Genomic DNA, 24,691 nt, shown 5'->3' with positions numbered 1-24,691 from the left:
TGAAATGGCACCACCGTATTCTGCTGCTTCAACTGGAATTTTGCTGCTCTCCAGTTCTGCTGCAGCCACTGACCCGCCCGTCTCCCCATCTCTCTCCTAGGCCCTGACAGCGTCATCCCAGGGCCTCCTGAACTGCGCTGTTTACTGCTGGACCCAGCATACGTTCCGCTGCATGAAGCGCAGGGCCTGCCAAGATGGCGAGACCCAGACGCCGCTCCTGCGGTCCCAGAAGAGGTTCTACGAAAGCACACTCCCCGCTGCTGGACGCCAGGTGGAGGCCAAGTCCGCTGCGGGCTCCACGGCGCTGTGAGCAAGGGAGCTTTTGGAGTCCCTCTGGCTGAGCACCCGAAACTCTCTCCTCCCACTCCTTTGGCACCCTCCTCGCTGCCACGTATTGCCAGAGGGGAAGGTGGGCAGCCCAGCCACCTTGGCCCACCAGGCTCCCCACCTGATCCCACCCATGCCCTGCCAAGTTAAAGAGACCTTATCCAGTCCAGCGCCCTGTAACCTATCAGGTGGGAGGGAACGGCCAATAACTTTGGCATTCAGAAAAGGACTGGTCTACACAAGGAGCAAGACTGCGACTGGCCAGCGGCGGCAGCAACGGCAACCTCTCCCCAATGAGCCTTTTGGTGGAGCAGGAAAACTGAGGCTTTGTCATGGGACCTGGATGGTGTGTTTGACAACCGTTATTTATATGGGCGAGGGGGAGCCTCTTTTAATTCTGCAGCGGTTCCTGTACAGGAGATTATTCCAGGACTGTGTTGGAATCTGGATGTGTGTGATAATAGGCTGCTGTGGGGCCGACCTTTTCTTCTTCAGAGCTGCTTGTTTTTGTCGTTTTCCGCTCGACAGTAAAGACAAAAGGGAACATGTGGCATTTATTGTCTTGGATATTATTATTATTATTATTACTACTACTGTTAACATTTACATGAGCCAGTGTGGTGTAGTGCTTAAGAGCGGTGGACTCGTAATCTGGTGAACCGAGTTCGCTTCCCTGCTCCTCCACATGCAGCTGCTGGGTGACCTTGGGCTAGTCACACTTCTCTGAAGTCTCTCAGCCCCACTCACCTCACAGAGTGTTTGTTGTGGGGGAGGAAGGGAAAGGAGATTGTTAGCCGCTTTGAGACTCCTTAAGGTAGTGATAAAGCGGGATATCAAATCCAAACTCTTCTTCTTCTTGTATCTCATCTTTCCTCCCAGGAGCTCAAGCTGGCTTACCTCCTACTCTTCTCCACTTTATCCTTACAATAACCCTGCGAGGTAGGTTAGGCAAAGATACTGTGACTGGCACAAAAGCCACCCCGTGAGCTCTCCCAGACCTAGTCCAGCTCTCTAACTACTGCGCTATCACTGACTCATACACACACCACACAAGTTTGAGCACGTATAGAAGCATGTCTCTCTTCCATCATTTGCTCAGCCTAAGCTCAGTTTTGGCCAACATGGTGTCCTCCAGCCGCTTTGAACCAAAACTGCCCTCAGCCCTGGCCATCAAATTGCAATAAGAGAATCTTGTTCTCAGGTCCTGCTTGTGGGTTTACCACATGCCTCTGTTTGGCCACTGTAAGAACATGATGTTGGACTTGATGGGCCATTGGCCTGACTCGCCAGGACTCTTCTCCTGTTATGTCTTTGCTGTTTCACCCTGGATGAAAAGGGCGAGTGAGGGAAAGCCAAGTTTGTACACACGGTTAATTGTGCAAACCCAGTTCCTAAATGCTAGTGAAATGACACTTGACGGTCCTTGAAGTTCTGAGTTAGTCACCCAACAAGGACAAACTGTTTTACTACTGCTAGGTTACACAGCACGGAGTGAAACATTTGATTTCATTAAACTATTTCAGTGCATTCTTCTTAAGGCTTTTGCAACTGGGGAAAAATGCAAATTTTATTAGAGCAAAGACCGTATTACAATTGCTCCTATTATAAGGACTATATACAGGGGAAATTTATTTCTGGGATGAGGGAGCATGTGCACCGCCCCCGACATACGGCTGAACTACACTTCCCATCAGCCACTGGCGCAGCATGGTCAACAGCCAGGGATGATGGGAAGTGGAGTCCACTTGCCACCAACCTCTGCTTTATTATAGATGCTTTGGAGTGCAGTCGATGTCTTAACAGGAGGTCCAAGGATGCCTTGAAATGTCCACAAGCATTACTCTTTGGAATCTGTAGAGTTGAATCCTTCCTTTACTTTGCAAACGCGACAGGAATCAACTTTGTCAACATCTGGGCTGCTGCCTTGCAGATTCCCTCCAACCCGTGAGCTGGTGAATTGCCTACACCATTCTGGTAGCTTCCACAGCCTTGGCACAATGAAAGTGATAGCGGCAAGAACCAGGACTCCTAGAGGGATCACTGTTTCAAAAGCTCGTTTCACGACTTTTGTGCTCCAGTTCTGCCTTGGATACCCACCATCGATGCTTCCCCCAGACCCCCAAAACATGCAGTTTGGAGGGGCCCAGCCGCTGTTGCAGTGGCAGTTATTGCGGTTGTTACAAACACCTCTGTCATGGCACTTTTTGTTGGGATCACACACTGCCTTCTTCCTGAAAATGCACGTATGGTTCTTGCAGAGTTTCCCAGGGCCACATGGAGTGCCGTCAGGCACTATTCCGAGATCCACAAAATCTGTCCCGCCATGGTAGGCCACGCTCCAGCAGCTAGCGCTAGTGCCTGACAACTCAGTGGGAGTCACGGTATAGTGTGGTATTGAAGGTATGTTTCTGACGTTGGTACACTGAACTCTCCCGCACTTTACGTCTTGAGGCTGGCATTTCACAAAGGTACTTCCTGTCCAATCCCTGCCACAGTTGCCATACGCATCCCCCACACTATTCCGAGACTGAAAGCAGGATGCTGGAGCCGCTGTGGCTCCATAGCCAAAGATCCTGGCGCACAGGTAGTTGTGAGTCCAACATTGCTTGGCATAACAATGGGAATCGTGTTTGCTGCACGGCGTCCCGTCTTGCATGTACACATCATTGGGGCACCACTCAGAGTTCCCACTACAGTACTCGGGAAGGTCACACTCATTGATCTGAGTTCGACAAAGGTCTCCACTTGGAAGGAAGTGACAGTTTTTACAACATGGCCCAGAAGAGCATTGTGCACGTGGCTTCAAGGTGCAGTCAGGGTTGCAGCAAAGATTCTGCTTGCACCTCTGCGTGCCGCCGCAGTCGCATTCTTCTCCCTTATCCAACACTCCATTGCCACAATGCTTGATAGATGGTATTTTTTGGGGCCTGTTGTTCAGGCAGTCCAGGTTCCCTTCCAGCACAAGTTCTGCAAAAGTGTGAATGCTGCAGTTGCTGAACTTGTTCGTTTCTGCCTGGTACGAATGCATGACACAGGTTTTGTATCCTCCACAAACACAGTTGGATTCATCGTGTTCAAGCCCCATGTGATGACCCAACTCATGGGACATGGCCCTTGAAAAGAGAATTGGATTCTTCTGCAAGTAGCTCAAAACCCCTGCAGAATAGCTTGGCCTGCAGATGGCATTACCGTATGACTTCCCGAGGGTGTGCTCAAACTCCTGGTGAGTGAGCAACAGGGCTGTGTCGTGCTTCATCCACTTCGCAAGACCGTTCACTCTCCAGCTGTTGAAATTATTCAGAAGCAACCCAATGTCATTTGTAACCTCGAAAGGGTTGCCTGTGTTCCAGATCTCCAGTCCAATCAGGACAATACTTGTGTGCAGCACCCGGAAGTGCACACCCATTAAGTTAACTATGTCCAAAATGAGGTATGCCATCCTGGTTACATTGGCACCTTCAAACTGAAACAGCTTCTCGTCCACAACAATGTACAGCTCAATGTATTTTGGGTGCCTTGGGTCACGCCGGGTCCCTCTTTCCGCCCTCAGTTCTTCTGCCTGACGCTTTGCAACTGGAGCTCTCATTCCACACATACAAGGCTTTGGTTCGTTGATCAGGTAGAGAAGGTGCTGAAAAGCTGAAGAATCGTGGAAAGGCTCTATGCCATAATTTCTGTCTCTGATACTTAGGAATCCTGTCAAGCCAGAGCAGGTCTTAAGAACCACAAGCGAATTGGCTACGCCATCCACATGCCCTTCGTGGTAGCATTCAACAGGGATGTAGGGGTGACTTTCGATCCGTCTGCCCTGGGAACTGTATGTGAAGAGTGGGAGGTTTTTGACCAGGAAGTCGTGCTTCCTGGGCTTCAGCTGAATGGCGTAGTCCTTTCCTGATACATTGAGGATATAGGAAAGTTCACCCTTCTTGGCTTTCCCTCCCCAAAGCACCAACCGCCTTGGGGTGATCACTTCATACGACGTATACTCAGGAGCAGGAAATGAGCTGGTGGGAAGGAGGAACCCCAGCAAAATAACAGGATTCGTCAACTGCAGAACCAGCCATTTGTGGAGGCCACCGCTGCCACGTGCCATGATTTGCTTCCACTATTCACTATCCTTAAACAGCCTAGAGTAGAGAGGAGACAAACTGGGCTTTCTGACTTCACATCCCCACCAATCATTAATTCTCAAGAGGCTTTTTTAGACTTGTCAGCGTGCTCAAGAAAACACAAGGCAGTTCCTGCCACTGCCACCATCTCTCTCTTGACGGTCGTCAACATCATTTGGTTGTGAGAGAGTTCAAAAAGCTGAAGTGGCCACTGCTGTCTGGCATTTTCAAATGGAGTTAGGGTAACCAAAACACTGGCCGTCCTTAAACCTTTGACTCTAAAGGCCTCCGCAACTTTAGGGCCTAGGCGCCACCATTTTCTCTTCTCAGAAGCGGTTGTGGTCACCTTTCCGGGTGATAAGAAGGACCAAAAGGAAGAAGGGTGGACACCAGAGAGAGGAAGATACCCCAATAATTATATTCCTCTAGTCCCAGGAATTCTCATTTAATCTTCTAAAGTGTATTTCCAGAGACTTCTAGATGACAAAGGAGACGACAAAGAGGGAGGAGGAACCACCATGCCGGTTCAAATGTCCTCTCCTGTGGTGGGAAATTCCATGACCAGGCTAACAGTTTCTCATGCTTTTTTGAATGTGGACATTCCATCTGCTGAGGCAGGTGGGCAATGGAAGAGCACAGAACACGGTAGAGAGCAGCTGTTTGCTATTCTCGATGTGGATCCGGACCCACTTATTGCTGGAATCCTGGCCAAGAGGGCTAACCTAGGCCACATTCACACTGTGGGTTTAAAGGGGGATTGTGAAGGAAGAGTATACATGAGTAGCCAACTGTGACAGGGGGAAAGGTCAGGCGGGCTAAAGCTCAGAATGATCTCAGGCTTGCAAGAGAGGTGAAAGATAATAAAGCCACTTCCGAACTGAAGAGGAGGTGGGGTTGCGGGCCCACGCCCTCCCCACACACGCGGGGGCTGGCTCACAGCCCCCGCAAGAATGAAGGAATCCTCACGCGTGTCATCTCTCTGCCTAGCCAATCGGCTGGTCGGGGGTGGGTGGGTGTGGCCTGGGCTATTTATGCCCAGCGCGCCCGAGGACCGCCCTCTCTTCACCTCTCCAGCTGATAGCCGATAGGCCTAAGCCAATACCGCTCAATTCCTGCAATCAATAAAGTTGTGGCTGTTTTCGCCCATTAACCTTAAATACCGTGTCCTGTGTATTTATTTCTCAAGGGGGGAGGGGGACTTGCCACGCAATAAAGGTTTATTTGGCTATGTTCAAAGCAGCAGGAAGAACAAGCAAGTGGTAGGTCCACTGAGGGGAGAAAACGGAGAAATGCTATTGAGTGACAGAGAGAAGGTGGAGGCTGATCAGCGTCTACCTGACCTCTATCCAAAAGGAAAGCTGTGCCCAACCTGGTGATAACACAAAAAACAATGCAAGGCGGGAACTGCAGCCCAATATAGGAGAAGTGGTGGGAAAGGAACACCTAGCTACGTTAAACAAATTAAAAGCTCCAGGGTCTAATGAGCTGTACCCAAGGGTACTAAAGGGGTTTGAGAATGTAATCTCAGAGCCTCTGTCTATAATTTTTGAGAATTCCTGGAGAGCAGGTGAAGTCCCTACAGACTGGAGGCAGGCAAATGTTGTCCCTGTTAAGTTGTGGGTGAACATATCAGATGACACAGCGATTCTTCAAACAGCTCTTCTTTTTTCAGAGGCCAGAACAGGAACTGAGCTGAAGGGCTCAGTCAGCCTGCTTATATAGAGCTCCAGTACACATAATTGTTACAACTTTCTAAAACTATCCAATCGCTGAATGTCACTTTCGATCCCTTATTTGAACACTTATCTACAGTATCCCCCTGCTGGCCCAGGGTGAGAACTTCAGTACATAACACCCCTCCCCACCGAGATAAGGCGTTAGTTACAATCGTAATGGTTTCCTTATATACAGCACTACACGTAATGGTTCAATTAGGCACAAAAGCATATCGGTTACATTTCACATACCTCCATTAGACCAACAGTATTACATGCCCAACAACATAGTCCTTTAAATAAGTTGGGCGCTTGGAAACTCTGCCAGACTGCCAGGGAGCGGTACCCAGGTCTGGTGGGCAGCCCGATTCTTGGTGAGGCTGTGGCATGACCCTGGGTGGTGTTGAAACCAAGTCCCCTGGAACCGCTGCTGTGGGTGCAACCTCCGCAAGTGGAGTTGGCGGAATGTCAGGCACGGCAGTGGTCTGAGTCTGTGGGAAGTCCGGCAGACCCTCTGAAGCGGCTTGGTTCGGCTCCACGCCCCCAGTTTGCGAGAGAGGTGTAGGTGGAGCCTCACCATCTGTAAGTGTCTGTTCCGGAGCCATGAGCACAGTTGGGGGCACTGCAGTAGTGCCCAAGTCCCCAACCCTGCGCCTAAGCTGGTCTATGTGCCAGTGCCACAAACGTCCGTCTTCGAGCGCCACCTGGTACGAGCGAGGTCCAGTGACTCCCACTACTGTGGCTGGCACCCAAGGAATGTCCCCCACAAAGTTCCGGGCAAAGACCTGGTTTCCTGAAACAAATGACCGTGGTGCGTTGGCACCGCCTGGGGGTTCGGCCGTGGCAAAGTCCGGGTGCAGCCAAGCCGGTCGAGCGGAGACCTGAGGCGGCGGCCCATAAGCAGTTCGGCAGGACTCCGCCCTGGGGCCGCATGAGGGGTGATGTGTTGCACGAACAAGTATTCAGCAATTCGCTCGTGCCAGTCTCCCTGGTCCAGGCTCACCAGTGCCTCTTTTGCCGAGCGCACCATTCTCTCCGCTTGCCCGTTGCTGGATGGATGAAATGGTGCCGTTAGGGCATGGCAGATGCCCAGTCCCAAAAGGTATCGCTCAAAAGTGCCTGAGGTGAACTGCGGTCCGTTGTTGGAGACGAGGACATCGGGACACCCATGCGTTGCAAAAAGGCCTCGCAGCACCCGGATGACTGCCTCGGTAGGGGTGGAGGGCATCAGGGCCACCTTACAACTTTCTAAAACTATCCAATCACTGAACGTCACTTTCGATCCCATATTTGCATAACTATCTACAGTATCCCCCTGCTGGCCCAGGGTGAGAACTTCAGTACATAATGGTCCCCATCTTCAAAAAAGGGGGAAAGAAGACCCAGGTAACAACCAACAAGTGAGCAGCAACATCAATACCAGGAAATGTCCTAGAACAGATAATTCAACAGTCAGCCTGTGAGCATTTAGAAAAGGATGCTGTGATTACTAAGACCCAACATGGGTTTCTCAAAAACTAAGTCACGCCAGACAAATCATATTTCTTCTTTTGATAGAGTTACAAGCTTGGTGCATCGGGGGAATACTGTGGACATAGTGTATCTTGATTTCAGTAAGGCTTTTGACAAAGCCCACCCATATTCTTATGAGGAAGATGGTAAAATGTGGGTTGAATTAGGTTAACAGGTGGATTTGTAGCTGGTTATAGCTAGTTGACTGGATGACTGACTGAATGCTGGGTCTGGTGAGACACTTGCATGTTTGCATGTCTGGGCCAGTTCAAACTGCTCTGGGCAAGTTGGAACCTACCTGAACCTCTTACCTGTAATCAATAAAGTTGTGGCCATTTTTTGCCCATTAACCTAAATTCTGGCGTCCTGTGTCTTTATTTATTCCATCAGTGGGAGGGGGCGGGAATCGCCACGCAATCCAGCCTATGTTTGCAATTCGGTCTCTGGTTCCTCTGCCTCTTCTAAATCCAGCTTGCACTTCTGGGAGTTCTCAGTCCACATACTGCTTGAGCCTACCATGTAGAATTTTAAGCATAACCTTGTAAGCGTGTGAAATGAGTGCAATTGTGCGGTAGTTGGAGCATTCTTTGGCACTGCCCTTCTTTGGGATTGGGATGTAGACTGATCTTCTCCAATCCTCTGGCCACTGCTGAGTTTTCCAAACTTGCTGGCATATGGAGTGTAGCCCCTTAACAGCATCATCTTTAAAAATTTTAAATAGTTCAGCTGGAATACCATCACTTCCACTGGCCTTGTTATTTGCAGTGCTTTCTAAGGCCCATTTGACTTCACTCTCCAGGATGTCTGGCTCAAGGTCAGCAACCACACTACCTGGGATGTACGAGACATCCATTTCTTTCTGGTATAATTCCTCTGTGTATTCTTGCCAACTCTTCTTGATGTCTTCTGCTTCTGTTAGGTCCTTACCACTTTTGTCCTTTATTATGGTAATCTTTGTACAAAATGTTCCTTTCATATCTCCAATTTTCTTGAACAGATCTCTGGTTCTTCCCTTTCTGTTGTTTTCCTTTATTTCTTTGCATTGCTCGTTTAAGAAGGCCTTCTTGTCTCTCCTTGCTATTTTTTGGAAATCTGCATTCAATTTCCTGTATCTTTCACTATCTCCCTTGCATTTTGCTTGCCTTCTCTCCCTTGCTATTTGTAAGGCCTCGTTGGACAGCCACTTTGCTTTCTTGCATTTCCTTTTCATTGGGATGGTTTTCGTTGCTGCCTCCTGTATAATGTTGCGAGCCTCCATCCATAGTTCGTCAGGCACTCAGTCCACCAAATCTAAATCCTTAAACCTGTTCCTCACTTCCACTGTGTATTCATAAGGGATTTGATTTACCGTATTTTTCGCCCAATAGGACGCACTTTTCCCCCTCCAAAAATGAAGGGGAAATGTGTGTGCATCCAACAGGGCGAATGCAGGCTTTCGCTGAAGCCTGGAGAGTGAGAGGGGTCGGTGCGCACGGACGCCTCTCACTCTCCAGGCTTCAGGAAGCTATCCGCAAGCCTTCGGAGCCTGGCGGGAGTTCCCACCAGGCTCCCAAGGCTTGCAGACAGCAGCCTGCAGCCCGAAACCCAGGGAGTGCAGCGGGGTGCACCCCGGGCTTCGGGCAGCTCTCCGCAAGCCTTGGGAGCCCAGCGCGACTTCCCGCGCTACAGCGCCGCGCTCCCCGGGCTTCGGATAGCAGCAAGCTCTGGGAGCGATGGCAAGGACCCGTTCTGGGGGCTGGGGTCAGGGGAAGCTCGGGCTTCCCCCGCCCCCAGCCCCGCAAGCTCTGGGAGCGATGGCGAGGTTGCGCAACCTCGCCTTCGCTCCCAGACCCGTTCTGGAGGCTGGGGTCGGGGGAAGCTCGGGCTTCCCCAGCCCCGCAAGCTCCGGGAGCGATGGCGAGGTTGCGCAAAACGAAGGCAAAAAAACGAAGCCAGGACAGCTAGCGGGATCCATCTTTGGCTTCTTTGCTCTTTGGGGCTCGGGGGGGATATAATTCCCCCCTTTATTTCCCCTCCCAAAAAATAAGTGTGCCCTATGGGCCGGTGCGCCCTATAGGGCAAAAAATACGGTAGATTGTATCTTACCGGCCCAGTGGTTTTTCCTACTTTCTTCAGTTTAAGCTTGAATTTTGCTATAAGAAGCTGATGATCTGTGCCACAGTCAGCTCCAGGTCTTGTTTTTGCTGACTGTATAGAGCTTCTCCATCTTTGGCTGCAGAGAATATAATCAATCTGATTTCGATGCTGCCCATCTGGTGATGTCTATGTGTAGAGTCGTCTCTCGTGTTGTTGGAAAAGTGTGTTTGTGATGACCAGCTTGTTCTCTTGGCAGAACTCTATTAGCCTTTGCCCTGCTTCGTTTTGAACTCCAAGGCCAAACTTGCCAGTTGTTCCTTTTATCTCTTGACTCCCTACTTTAGCATTCCAATCCCCTATAATGAGAAGAAAATCCTTCTTTGGTTTCACTTCTATAAGGTGTTGTAAGTCTTCATAGAACTGGTCAATTTCTGTTTCTTCAGCACCAGTAGTTGGTGCATAAACTTGGATTACTGTGATGTTAAAAGGTCTGCCTTGGATTCGTATCAAGATCATTCTATCATTTTTGAGATTGCATCCCAGTACAGCTCTTGCCACTCTTTTGTTGACTATGAGGGCCACTCCATTTCTTTTACGGGATTCTTGCCCGAGTAGTAGATATGATGGTCATCCGAACTGAATTCGCCCATTCTCATCCATTTTAGTTCACTGATGCCCAGGATGTCAATATTTATTCTTGCCATCTCATTTTTGACCACATCCAACTTACCCAGGTTCATGGTTCTTACATTCCAGGTTCCTATGCAATATTTTTCTTTACAGCATTGGACTTTCCATTCGCTTCCAGGCATATCCGCAACTGAGCGTCCTTTCGGCTTTGGCCCAGTCGCTTCATCAGCTCTGAATCTACTTGTACTTGTCCTCCGCTCTTCCCCTATAGCATGTTGAACGCCTTCCGACCTGAGGGGCTCATCTTCCAGCGTCATAACTTTTATATGCCTGTTCTCTTTGTCAATGGAGTTTTCGTGGCAGGGATATTGGAGTGGCTTGCCGGTTCCTCCTCCAGGTGGATCACATTTGGTCAAAACTCTCCACTATGACCTGTCCATCTTGGGTACATAGTTCATAGCTTCTCTGAGTTATTCAAGCCCCTTCGCCACGGCAAGGCAGTGATCCATGAAGGGGGAAAGAGGCCTAGACCGCTTCAAACCAGCCTAGACCTGTGCAAACCGGCTTGAACTGTCACAAACCAGCCACGACTGGTTCAAACTGGCTTGGACCAACACAAACCAGCCTAGACCAGTTCAAACTGGCCTAGACCAGTTGAAACCAGCTTGGACTGGCCCAAATTGGCTTGGCCCAGTTCAAACTAGTCTGGGCAAGTTTGAACCAGCCTGAACCTTTTCCAACTGGTTTGGGCTGGTTCCAACAGGCTTGGGCTGCTCGAAGCTGTCTGGAACTGTTCCAACTGACTTGGGTCGGCTCAAACCAGCTTGGGTTGGCACAAACAGGCCCAGACTAGTGAAAACCAGCCTAGACCGGTTCAAACTGGCTTGAACCGGCATAAACCGGCCTAGGCCGGTTCAAACTGGCTTGAACCAGTATAAACCGGCCTTGACCATTTCAAACTGGCATCGACTGGTTCAAACTGGCCTAGACCTGTTCAAACCAGCTGGGACCGGTTCCAACAGGTCTCAACAGGTTCCAACCAGCTTGGACCGGAACAAATCGGCTTGGACTGGTTCAAACCAATCTGAGCTAGTTCCAACCAGTATGGACCAGTTCCAACCGCTCTGGGCTGGTTCCAGGTGACATAGACCTGTTCCAACCGGCCTGGATCTGCTCAAAGCTGTCTGGTACTGTTCTAACTGGCTTGGGTCGGCTCAAACCAGCCTAGACATGTTCAAACTGGCTTGGACCGGCACAAACCGGCCTAGGCTGGTTCAAACCGGCATCGACTAGTTCAAACCGGCCTAGACTGTTTCAAACCGGCTTGAACCAGCATCAACTGGCCTAGAAAGGTTCAAACCGGTTTGGAGCAGCAGAAACCAGCCTCGACCAGTTCAAACCAGCCTAGACCTGTTCAAACTGGCTTGGACCAACTTCCGGTAATGGCAGACGGGAGCTATTTCGGCTGAAAAAATCCTCAGATCAAGTGTTCTGAGGATCTGGTGTTTTGGTGGGTGCCTTCTGGCAACTCCCCCACTCCCCAGTAAGCTCTTAAAGAGCCCCGAGAGCGAGTGGGGTTGGAGACGCGGCACAGCGGAAACGACTCACTTCCTTTACAGTGCAAAGCTCCGAGTCTGGCGATCGTGAGCGGTCAATTCCTCCAAAAAAAAAAGGACACACAAAAAATCAGAACTGTGAGTAAAAGACAAAGTTTAAATCAGGCTATTTTTGGGACACAAAGGGATTTAAAAATGGAGGTTGATCCCTTTTGCTGAATTAAAGGAGAATCGGTTATCGTGGACCAAAGCCTTAAGTGGGAATAAGACTGGTAGAAAGTTTGCAAGCAAACCTCAAAACTCCTCTTCTGCAGGGGGAAAGGGGGATGAATTTTTTTGACTTTAAGAATCCTGAGAAACTGAGCACTGACAGTAATTTTTTGGGAGCTCCATTTGAGGAGTAAAAGGGGGTAAAAGGAAATTTGGGACAGGAGATATTTCTGACTTTTATATTGAGGCTTGTGGAGGGAATCTGTCTGCCTCCTTATCTCCCCCTTGTGACTGAGACTAACCTTGGATAAAAAGTAAAAAGCCATGGATGGGGGAGATAAAGGAGAAAAGGCAGAGAAAACAAAGCAAAGGAGGAGCTCTAAGGCTCCAACCTTTGAAGAGTCTGTGATGCAACTGCTACAGGAAATTAAAACAGAAGTAAGGGGCAATCAACAGAGCATACAGGACTTTGCAGATTTAAGACAAGAGTTGAAAGGGGTTAAGACAGATATGCCTGTTGTCTTTGTCCATGGAGTTTTCTTGGCAGGGATACTGGAGTGGCTTGCCGGTTCCTCCTCCAGGTGGATCACGTTTGGTCAAAACTCTCCACTATGACCTGTCCATCTTGGGTGCCCTGCTCGGCATAGTTCATAGCTTCTCTGAGTTTTTCAAGCCCCTTCGCCACGGCAAGGCAGTGATCCATGAAGGGGAGGCAGTGATGCATGAAGGGTCCATGAAGCTGAGGCTCCAATACTTTGGCCACCTCATGAGAAGAGAAGACTCCCTGGAAAAGACCCTGATGTTGGGAAAGATGGAGGGCACAAGGAGAAGGGGACGACAGAGGACAAGATGGTTGGACAGTGTTCTCGAGGCTACCAGTATGAGTTTGACCAAACTGTGGGAGGCAGTGGAAGACAGGAGTGCCTGGCGTGCTCTGGTCCATGGGGTCACGAAGAGTCGGACACGACTAAACGACTAAACAGCAACAAGACAGATATATCAGGTCATGAACTAAGATTGACGCAGTTGGAAACTGTGAGAGTTTCTGACCTGGAGAGAGCGCAGCAAGAAGCCTCAAATTCAATTGCATTTCTACAGTTGAAAGAGAGGGAAAGCCATTTGAGATTGAGAGGAGTACAACAGAAAGTGCAGGACAATTTGGACAAGTTGGAAACTGTGAGAGTTTCTGACCTGGAGAGAGCGCAGCAAGAAGCCTCAAATTCAATTGCATTTCTACAGTTGAAAGAGAGGGAAAGCCATTTGAGATTGAGAGGAGTACAACAGAAAGTGCAGGACAATTTGAAGCTACCAGCATGAGTTTGACCAAACTGTGGGAGGCAGTGGAAGACAGGAGTGCCTGGCGTGCTCTGGTCCATGGGGTCACGAAGAGTCGGACACGACTAAACGACTAAACAGCAACAAGACAGATATATCAGGTCATGAACTAAGATTGACGCAGTTGGAAACTGTGAGAGTTTCTGACCTGGAGAGAGCGCAGCAAGAAGCCTCAAATTCAATTGCATTTCTACAGTTGAAAGAGAGGGAAAGCCATTTGAGATTGAGAGGAGTACAACAGAAAGTGCAGGACAATTTGAAGGACTGGCTAATTGATGACTTTTCAGCTTGTTCGGATCTTCCAAAAGAAGAATCACCATATTTTTCGCTCTATAAGAGGCACCAGACCACAAGACTGTTTTTGGAGGAGGAAAACAAGAAAAAAAATATTCTGAATCTCAGAAGCCAGAACTACAAGAGGGATTGCTACGCAGTGAAAGCAGCAATCCCTCTTGCTGTTCTGGCTTCTGGGATAGCTGTGCAGCCTGCATTCGTTCCATAAGATGCACACACATTTCCCCTTACTTTTTAGGAGGGGAAGTGTGTGTCTTATAGAGCAAAAAATACGGTAAATTCCTGGATTGATAAAGCCTATAGATTTGGACCAAAAAATGACTCTAAGATTACACATGACTGTATGGTAATTTTTAAGACCAAAGAGCAAAGAGATATTATTTTAGGCCACCACTACAAAAAAAGTTTGAGAGATCCCGAAACATTTTTTGGCCCTGAGAAATAACTACACAGAATTGGCCAGTGCTCTAAGAAGGAAAAGCATCTTTTGTAGGTGGGTGTTCCCGGGAGGTTTCAAGGGAGAAAGCAAAGAATTAAGACTGTTGGGGAGAAAGAGAGATTCTTGGAGAAAAATGCAAAGGAACTTAGACTGAAAAGCTCCGTTGAATTGGGGGCAGGGGCAGCGACTCCTTAAAAAGTCAAGATGGCTTTAAAAATTTACTTCTGGAATGTAAATGGTTTGAACTCACGCCAAAAAGAAACCAAGTTTACCATGTTTTGGTAAAACAGAATCTGGATATAATTTGCTTACAAGAAACACATTATTAGACTTCATAGAAAGATCCTTCAAAATAAGAAACTTGGACAGGAATTTATTTCATCAGATGAAGGAGGAGGAGTGGTTTTCTATGTTAAAGAAAAATGGAAACCCAAAATGTTATTTAAGGATGAGGATGAGGATCGATGCCTAAGAGTCAACAGATTCAAAAAGAAATTAAAGCTTTGCAGATCCAATTTTCTCAAATTATTAATCAAGAAATAGACTGGAAAATAAAAATGATGAAACAGATAAATTTTGAATCTGCAAATAAATGTGGAAAATTGTTGGCTTGGCAATTAAAAAAGACAGAAACAAAGTACTATTACAAATACTGTATCTGAAGGAAAATCTGTGGGAAACCCTGCAGATATAAGAAAATGTTTTCAGAAATATTTTAAACAGCTGTATAAAAAAGGTAAAGAAGATAAAGATAAAATTGAGCAATTTCTTAAAGTAAATGAAATGCAAAAAAATCCCAAGGTTCCTACTTAATGGTATGATTACAAGACAGGAGGTTGAGATAGCAATAAATCAGATGCAGCTAGGAAAAGCCCCAGGACCAGACGGTCTTTCTGCAAAATATTATAAAACTTTGAAAGATTGGTTAATCCAGCCGTTAGCAGATGTGTGCAATAAGATTCCAAGAGGGGACAAAGCACCTGAAACCTGGAAAGATGCATTTATAACTCTGATTCCAAAATCAGAACAAGATAGATCTGATGTGAAAAACTACAGACAGATTTCATTACTCAATGTGGATTATAAAATTTTTGCAAATATATTGGCCAACAGATTGAAAAAGGTTTTAACAGGAGGACTTCCGGAGGCGGCGCGACCGGTAATGGCTGCCTTCTCCGAGTAAGGAGAAGGGAGCTCCGCTGTAAACGGGTCGTCCGCTACGGCGAAGCGGAGACCCATTCAGAAAAACCACAGGTGGCAGAAGCCTGTGGTCTCGGGACCCGGCGGGCGCCAGAAGCAGCCCCCAAAACGTTGAAGGGACCCCGTAAGGGGCTCCGGATCGCGGAGGGGGTAGCGGCGCTGTGGGTCGTTGCGCAAACAGCGAAGTGAAGCCGCATTGCTGTTGCCGGTCAGCGCTGTCCTTTCTTCCTGCAACTTTTCTGAACTTTGGAAACTACAACCCGTGAGTAAATTTGGACATTGAAAACTTTCTGAAACTTTTGTCAACTTTCTGAAACTTTTTGAGAACTTTATGAAACTTTTAAAACTTTTTTAAAAAGTTGAAATCTGGCTGAAAACGGAGTGAGGATAAGCAGGAAGCCCATCTCCCGCTATACTGAACTTTAAGCAAAGAGCAGGAGGAGTGGAGACAAAAAGTTATGCGTTAACTAAATGCTGGCACCCTGTTAAAGCAGTTTTCTGAGTGAAAGACTTTGAGCTATTGACTTTTGCTGGTCATATTCGGGGTGCACTGATATCCTTCTTCTGTGGTACCAGTGGATTATAAAATAAATAAGAATCTCTGGTGCTGGAGCTGCCTGGATGAGCACCAGTTTGCAACTTTGGATACATTGAATTCAGGTTTTGAAAAATTCTGAGTTGGAACTGGATACTTTGAAACTGTTGCAGTCAAGGCACTGTAAGAAACACTGTTTTGCTTTAAGTTTTACTCTGCTAAAAATAATACATTGTGGAGGCGATAGACATGGATTTAAATTTATAAGTTTAACTTGGATTTGATCTTTTCCCTGAAGACGTATTAAGCTCCCTCTAGAGGATTTTGGACTTACAGCAGTGACTTTGTTTTACTTTCCCTTTCCCGGCCTCTGTTTGACTATTGCATCTGGGACTCTGCTTTCTCATGGGAACAACTTGGATTGACCTTGGATTACAGATAACTTTGGAATGAGTGGCGCAAGGAGAAGAGGAAGGACTAAACAAACAACTCTAACTTTATCTGCAGCCTCACAGCGTAGATCTTCTGTGCCGGCCTTGCCTTCCACTTTGCCTCCAGACATAGAGGCGGCCTCCCTAATACAGGCAGGGGAGGGTGAGACAGAGGAGCTGCACCTGGGAGATATGGCTTCAGGGACTAGTAGCTCTGTCTTGGAGAAAATTTTGGAGAAACTGGAGGCTCTGGACAAGAAGGCTGATTTGCATACAGCTAAAATTGAACAGAACACAGAAAGCTTGAATAAGCTGACTGGACAAGTTGCACAGAATGCCCAGTCTATTGGAGAATTAAAGGAGGCTGTAGGTGAAAATCGTAAACTGGCTGAAGATACTAGTCAAAGATTGGAAGAACTTGAGAAAGAAGTAAGACCACTCAGTAAACAAGTTGGAGAACATCAGATTTACTTTTTGATGACAGAATTGCGAAACAGGGAGACCAACTTGAGGATACGGTCAATACCAGAGGTGGAAGAAGATAATTTTATTGAATTTCTAACTAAGGAATTTGCCAAGTTTTGGAAGTTAGAGGAAAAAGACTTTAAAATTGTATCTGCTTTCAGGCTTGGCAGAGTCAGAAGGACAGAGAAGCCCAGAGATTGTTTGATAATATTGAGATCAAAGGAGGAAAGGGACAAGATTTTGGGCCTGCACTACGAAAAGTCACTAGACATTTTGGGCAAGAGAATTGAAATCTACAAGGATATTCCTAAGCAGTTGCTGGACCTTAGATCTAACTACACGGAATTGGCAAGACTGTTGAGAAGCAACGCAATTATCTTCAGGTGGGAGTTTCCACAAGGATTATCCTTTACCTACAGAGGGAGAAAGATCAAAATCAAAACAGTGGAAGATAGAGACAAGTTTTTGGGAGCACACGGAGAAGACCTCCACAAAGGACTTGGATTGCCAGCGCCAGAACTTCCAGGGGAGCCCGCCCCCTCGGATCCTCAAGGACCGGAGAACAAGGTACCACCCCAGAAAGAATAACCAGACCTATCCAGGATGTCTCTGCAGCTTTTGAGTTGGAACATAAATGGCTGTAACAGTCCCGAAAAAAGGTCTAAAATTTTTCATATTTTAAAAAAGGAACAATTGGACATTATATGCTTACAAGAAACACATGTGATTAGGCTCCATAGAAAGGTGTTAATAAATAAAAGGCTTGGTCAAGAATTTATATCATCGGATACAGTTAAAAAGAGAGGTGTAGTGATCTATGCAAAAGAGAGCCTTTCACCAAAATTTCTCTTTAAAGATGAAAGTGGAAGAATCCTCGCAATAGAAGTACAGTATCAAGGAGAAAAAATTTTGATATTAGGAATTTATGCTCCAAATGAAGGAAAATCGGATTTTTATAAGAAGTTGCACGAGATCATGCTGGATTATCTGGATTACAACAACGTCATCATGATGGGGGACATGAACGGGGTCGTATCAACAAATATGGATAAGTCACAGAACCAGAACATTACTAAAGAGGGAAGACTACCTAAGACCTTTTTTGAAATGACTGACAATATGGACTGGGTTGACATCTGGAGAGTTAGAAACCCCCTGGGAAGAGAAGGAACATTCTTTTCTGAAGCTCAATTGACTTGGACACGAATCGACCAAATATGGATAACTAGAAGTCTGGCACCTAAGGTGAGGAAGGTGGAAATCTGCCCCAAAACATGCTCCGACCATAACGCCTTGAGAATGGATATGACATTGATCCCAATCGGCTCCTTTAGATGGAAGATGAATGATGGCCTGTTTAGAGATCAAAGAATTGTAAAGAAGGCCCAAAAAACCTTAAAGGACTATTTTGAGATTAATTTGAACACTACGGTGGAAAAAAGAACTATCTGGGATGCAAGTAAAGCTGTGATGAGAGGGTTCTTGATTCAACAGAATTCCTTAAAGAAAAGACTGCAAAATGAAAAGAAAGATAAAATTCTGGAAAGTATCAAAGAGTTGGAGAAGAAGTTAAGATCTAACCCGAAGTCCCAACCGATTCTGAGAGAAATCAAACTTTATCAGGCGCAATATTCCAAGCTGATAAATCAGGAAATAGAATGGAAGATTAAAACAATGAAACAAAAAACTTTTGAATCGGCAAATAAATGTGGGAAACTGCTAGCTTGGCAGTTGAAAAGGAGACAAAGATTAAATACAGTAACAAACTTAGAGGTTGAAGGAAGGAACATCCAGAACCCGGGAGAGATTAGAAAGTGCTTCCAGAGGTATTTTAAAAAGTTATATACTCAAGGGCCACAAGATGAAATAGAGATTACACAATTTTTGGAGAGAAATGGATTAGCAAAGCTGTCAGAAGAAAATAGAACAATTTTAAATGGCAAAATAACACGACAAGAGATTGAACAGGCCATCCTGAGTCTGAAACAGGGCAAATCACCAGGGCCAGATGGACTGACCTCTAACTACTATAAGACATTGAAGGATTATTTGATACAACCTTTGTTGGAGGTCAGTAATGAAATAATGGAGGGGAAGAAGGCGCCTGAATCGTGGAAAGAAGCATTTATCACATTGATTCCAAAGTCAGAAACTGAAAAGACACAACTCAAGAATTACCGTCCCATCTCCCTTTTAAATGTGGATTACAAAATATTTGCAGATGTTTTGGCACGAAGATTTAAGAAAGTTTTAAGTGAGATAATCCATAAAGACCAGGCAGGCTTTCTCCCGGGCAGACATATGTTTACTAACACAAGGAACATCATAGACATATTGGAACTTTTACAAACAAACATAAACACTAAAGCAGTTTTAATTTTTATAGACGCGGAGAAAGCCTTTGACAACATTTCTTGGAAATTTATGAAGGGGAATTTAAAAGAAATGGGAGTGGGACGGGGGTTTGAGAACGGGATTGAGGCAATATATTCAGAACAAAAGGCTAAACTGATAGTTAACAATGTGGTTACAGAAGAGTTTAAAATTGAAAAAGGTACACGACAAGGCTGCCCGATTTCCCCATTACTGTTTATTTCGGTTCTGGAAGTGCTCCTGAATATGATTAGGGGGGACCGGTTGGTGGAAGGGATTCAGGTCGGAGCGAAACAATATAAACTTAAAGCTTTTGCAGATGACCTAGTTCTGACATTACAGGAGCCGGAGTCTAGTTTGAAAAGAGTACTACAACTGATTCAAAATTTTGGTCGAGTGGCAGGATTTAAGTTAAATAAGCAAAAAACTAAAGTTTTGGGGAAAAACATGACAGATATTGAGTTGGAACAGCTTCAGAAAGAGACAGAACTAAATGTGGTTAAAAAAGTTAAATACCTAGGGGTAAACATAACAGCAAAAAATCTGAGTTTATTTAAAGATAATTATGAAAAATGTTGGTCAGAGATTAAGAGAGACTTGGATAGTTGGTCAAGACTAAAACTTTCTTTGTTAGGCCGAATAGCTGCCATCAAGATGAATGTATTGCCAAAAATGTTATTTTTGTTTCAGACACTGCAGATTGTAGACAAGACAGAGTGCTTCCGGAAGTGGCAGAAAGATATTTCTAAATTTGTCTGGCAGGGCAAAAAGCCCAGAATCAAATTTAAAATATTAACAGATGCGAAAGAAAGAGGGGGCTTTGCCCTGCCAGATTTAAAGTTGTATTATGAAGCTGCAGCTTTCTGCTGGTTAAAAGATTGGTTACTTCTTGAAGATACGGATGTCTTGGATTTGGAAGGTTTTAATAATGCGTTTGGATGGCATGCATATTTATGGTATGATAAAGCTAAGATAAATAAGGCCTTCAAGAACCATATTGTCAGAAAATCAGTTTTTAATGTCTGGACAAAATATAAAGACTTACTGGAGAATAAAACTCCGAGGTGGCTGTCACCCCTGGAGGCTAAGGCTCGGAAAAGAGCCAATATGGAGGCCAACTGGCCAAAATATTGGGAGATAATAGAAAAGGATGGTGACAACTGGAAATTGCAGAGTTTAGAAAAGATGAGAGACAAAGTGCGAGACTGGTTACACTATGCTCAGATTAAAGAAGTGTTTAAAAATGACAAAAAGCTAGGATTCCAAGTGGAAAAGTCAAAGTTAGAAACTGAACTGTTAGAACCTAAGACTAAGGTACTTTCAAGAATGTATAACTTGCTGCTGAAATGGAACACACATGACGAAATGGTAAAATCAACAATGATAAAATGGGCGCAGGATATTGGGTATAATATTATGTTTGAAGATTGGGAAAGGTTGTGGACCTCTGGGCTGAACTTCACTGCATGTAATGCGTTGAAGGAAAATGTGATGAAAATGATGTATAGATGGTACATGACCCCTGTTAAACTGGCTAAAATATACCATTCGTCTGATAGCAAATGTTGGAAATGTAAGGAAAATGAAGGAACATTTTTTCACCTCTGGTGGACCTGCCCTAGAGTGAAGGCCTTTTGGGAGAAGATATATAATGAATTAAAAAAGGTGTTTAAATACACCTTTACTAAGAAATCAGAGGCCTTTCTCCTGGGTATTGTCGGCCAGAGTGTGTTAAAAGAGGACAGAACATTCTTTTTGTACGCAACAACAGCAGCAAGAATATTAATTGCCAAGAATTGGAAAACTCAGGAGCTACCCACTGTGGAAGAATGGCAGATGCAACTGATGGACTATATGCAATTAGCCGAGATGACCGGCAGAATTCGAGACCAGGGAGAAGAAAGGATGGAAGAAGACTGGAGGAAATTTAAGATTTATTTACAAAAATATTGTAATTTGGCTGAGTGCTGAATTGGATGCCAGTGCAGACAATTGTCTACCATTAAACTAGATTTAAGGCTGAATTATATGTTAAACCAAATTAAGATTATTAATTAAGATGAGTTAAATGATAATTTGTTTGAAATTAATTTAATAATGATGTAAGTGTATGCGGGAGGTGTGGGGGAGTCCCATGTAACAATTGAGAGATGTTAAATGGACAATGATAAGTGCTTATCTAATATATGCTTTATTTGAAAACTTTAATAAATATATTATAAAAAAAAAAAAAAGAAAAAGGTTTTAACAGATTATATTCATAAGGACCAGGCAGGCTTTATGCCTGGGAGACATATGAAAGATAATATTAGGAATATAATTGATGTATTAGAAAGGTTGGAAGTCAAAAGAAATTGCAAAGCAATGTTAATGTTCATAGATGCTGAGAAGGCCTTTGACAATGTTTCTCGGTTTTTTATGAATTCTTTTTTTTTGGAAAGAATAGAGGTTGGAGGCCTTACCAGTTATTGATAATGTTAAAGAATGGCAGAAAGCGCTGCCTAAATTTATCTGGCTGGGGGGGGGGGAATCAGAATTAAATATAAACTACTTACAGATGTAAAAGAAAAAGGGGGATTCTCCCTGCCAGATTTGAAGAAGAAGAAGAAGAGGAGTTTGGATTTGATATCCCGCTTTATCACTACCCGAAGGAGTCTCAAAGCGGCTAACATTCTCCTTTCCCTTCCTCCCCCACAACAAACACTCTGTGGGGTGAGTGGGGCTGAGAGACTTCAGAGAAGTGTGACCGGCCCAAGGTCACCCAGCAGCTGCATGTGGAGGAGCGGAGACGCGAACCCAGTTCACCAGATTACGAGTCTACCGCTCTTAACCACTACACCACACTGGCTCCAAGATATATTTTGAAGCTGCTGCCTTCTGCTAGATTAAGGATTGGATTCAATTAGACAGTGAAGATGTCCTAGATTTGGAGGGATTTGACAATCGATTTGGATGGCATGCATATTTATGGTATGACAAGATAAAGGCCCACAGTGGTTTTAAGAATCATGTAATTAGAAAGTCATTATATAATATTTGGATAAAATATAAAGATCTCTTAGAAAGGAAAACACCCAGATGGCTTTTGCCAATGGAGGCAAAGGCCCAGAAAAAGTTAAATATGGAAACCAAGTGGTTGAGATATTCACATTTGTTATTGGAAGATAAAGATGGATTCAAATTAAAACCATTTGATCAAATTAAAGATAAAATAAATTGGTTACATTACCACCAGATTAATGAACTGTACAAATTAGATAAGAAAAATGGTTTTGCTTCAGAAAAAACTAAGCTGGAAACGGAGTTGTTGGATTCTAAAGTTAAAAATTTGTCTAAAATGAATAATCTATTGTTGGAATGGCATACATAGGATGAACAAGTTAAATCTGTGTTGATAGACTGGTCAAGAGAAGTGGGACATAATATAATGTTTGAAGACTGGGAAAGGTTGTGGAGGAAAGGGGTCAAGTTCACTGCATGTACGGTGTTAAAGGAAAACATTATGAAAATGATATATAGATGGTACTTAACCCCTGTAAAATTAGCAAAGATATATCATAATAGTGATAATCTATGCTGCAAATGTAAAGAAAAAGAAGGTACCTTTTTTCATATGTGGTGGACCTGCCCCAAGATGAAAGACTTCTGGGAAAAGATTTATAATGAATTGGGAAAAATGTTGAAATATACATTGATTAAGAAACCAGAGGCCTTTCTTCTTGGAATAACAGGTTTAGAACTGCCCAAGAAAGATGTTAGATTGTTTTTGTATGCCACAACTGCAGCTCAAATTTTAATAGCCAAGAACTGGAAAACACAAGAAGTGCCAACAGTGGAGGAATGGCAGATGAAGATGATGGACTGTTCGGAGCTAGCCGACCTGACCGGAAGAGTACCAGGAGGAGTACCAGGAGGAATGGATGAAAGGAGGAGTACCAGGAGGAATGGTTTGAACTGGTCTAGGCCTCTTTCTGCTGGTCCAAGCTGGTTTAAACAGGTCTAGGCTTGTTTGATCCAGCCCAAGCCACTTTGAAGAGTTCCAGACATCCTCGAGCAGGTCCAGGCCAGTTGGAGCAATTGCAGGTCATTTGAAACTGGCCCAAGCTGGTTAGAACGGGTCCAGGCCAGTTGGACCAGGTCTATGTCGCTTGGAACCAGCCAAGACTGTTTAGAACCAGTTCATACCAGTTGGATCCAGTCCAAGCGGGTTCAAACCGGCCCAAACCAGTTGGAAAAGGTTCTGGCAGGTTGCAACTTGCCCAGACAAGTTTGAACTGGCCCAGACTGGTTGGAACTAGCTCAGACTGGTTGCAACAGGTCTAGGCTGGTTTGAACCGGTCAAAGCCGATTTGTGCTGGTCCAAGCCTGGTTTCAACTGGTCTAGGCCTGATTGAACCAGTCTAGGCCAGTTTGAGCAGTTCCAAGCTGGTTTGAACTAGTCAAGGCCGGTTTAAACTGGTCTCGGCCAGTTTCAACCTGTCTAGGCTGGTTTGAACCAGCCCAAGCCAGTTTGAACAGTTCCAAGTGGGTTGGAACTTGCCCAGACAGGTTGGAGCAGGTCCAGGCCAGTTGGAGCAGGTGCAGGTCATTTGAAACTGGCCCAAGCTGGTTGGAAGAGGTCCAGGCAGTTTGGAATCAGTCCAAGCCGGTTTGAACAAGTCTAGGCCGATTTGAACCAGTCCAAGCTGGTTTGAAATGGTCCTGGCTGGTTTGAAACTCTGTAGGCCGGTTTGTGCTGGTCCAAGCCAGTTTCTGCTGGTCCAAGCTAGTTTGAACCAGCCCAAGCCAATTTGAACATGTCCAAGTGGATTGGGGCTGGCCCAGACAGGTTGGAGCAAGTCCAAGCCAATTGGAGCAGGTGCAGGTGGTTTGAAACTGGCCCAAGCTGGTTAGAAAAGGTTCAGGCTGGTTGGAACAAGTTCATACCAGTTGGGTCCTGTCCAAGCCATTGGAACCAGCACAAACCAGTTGGAAAAGGTCCCGGCAGGATCCAACTTGCCCAGACCAGTTTAAACTGTTCCAGACTGGTTGGAACAGGTCTATGTTGGTTTGAACCGGTCCAAGCCAGTTGGAAGCTCTTCAGACCGGTTTGAACCAGTCCAAGCTGGTTTGAACTGGTTGAGGCCGGTTTGAACTGCCCCAAGCCAGTTTGAACAGTTCCAAGTGGGTTGGAACCGGCCCAGACAGGTTGGAGCAGGTCCAGGCCAGTTGGAGCTGGTGCTGGTCATTTGAAACTGGTTGTGCTTGTCCCGGGGGGGGGGGGATTACCATGTGGAGTGCTCTAAGTCCGGTCCTATGTCAAGGGTAAGGAGGCTGTCCATCAAGGGGAAAGCGAGGTCCAAAGCGAGGAGTCGGGCGTGGTCAGGAACTCAGGAGAGCAGGTCAGGGTGCCGGCAGGAACAGGTAACCAACGATGTTACTCCCACAACCTGGGACTGGGCTGACTGGCCTTTATCTCCTCTGGGGCCTAGGGCAGTCCTGGCC

The 24,691-nt window shown here is 45.7% G+C and overlaps 2 protein-coding genes across 2 annotated transcripts in view; one reads left to right on the top strand and one right to left on the bottom strand.

Moving 5' to 3' along the window:
- TMEM116 (transmembrane protein 116) overlaps positions 1-880 on the top strand; it is a 38,118-nt gene extending 37,238 nt beyond the window's left edge. Inside the window, exon 11 of the mRNA XM_083629594.1 lies at positions 101-880. Coding sequence (XP_083485720.1) covers positions 101-310 — 210 coding nt within the window. The 3' untranslated portion in view covers positions 311-880. The remainder of the gene's footprint in view (positions 1-100) is intronic.
- A 996-nt stretch (positions 881-1,876) lies between these two features.
- Positions 1,877-6,205, bottom strand: LOC310769730 (disintegrin and metalloproteinase domain-containing protein 21-like). Its single transcript, XM_083629401.1, has one exon. The coding sequence runs from the start codon at positions 4,418-4,420 to the stop codon at positions 2,165-2,167; it is 2,256 nt and encodes a 751-aa protein (XP_083485527.1). The 5' UTR covers positions 4,421-6,205; the 3' UTR covers positions 1,877-2,164.
- Between the last annotated feature and the right edge of the window lie 18,486 nt (positions 6,206-24,691).

This window comes from Podarcis filfolensis (genome assembly GCF_964270895.1).
Source record: "Podarcis filfolensis genome assembly, chromosome: 8".
Classification (NCBI taxonomy): domain Eukaryota; kingdom Metazoa; phylum Chordata; class Lepidosauria; order Squamata; family Lacertidae; genus Podarcis; species Podarcis filfolensis.
The sequence above is the reverse complement of the archived record's forward strand: the minus strand, read 5'-3'. Positions and strand labels throughout refer to the sequence as shown.

Excerpts from the sequence above, each read along its gene's own strand:
- LOC310769730 (XM_083629401.1), bottom strand. The coding sequence starts at position 4,420 with ATGGCACGTGGCAGCGGTGGCCTCCACAAATGGCTGGTTCTGCAGTTG.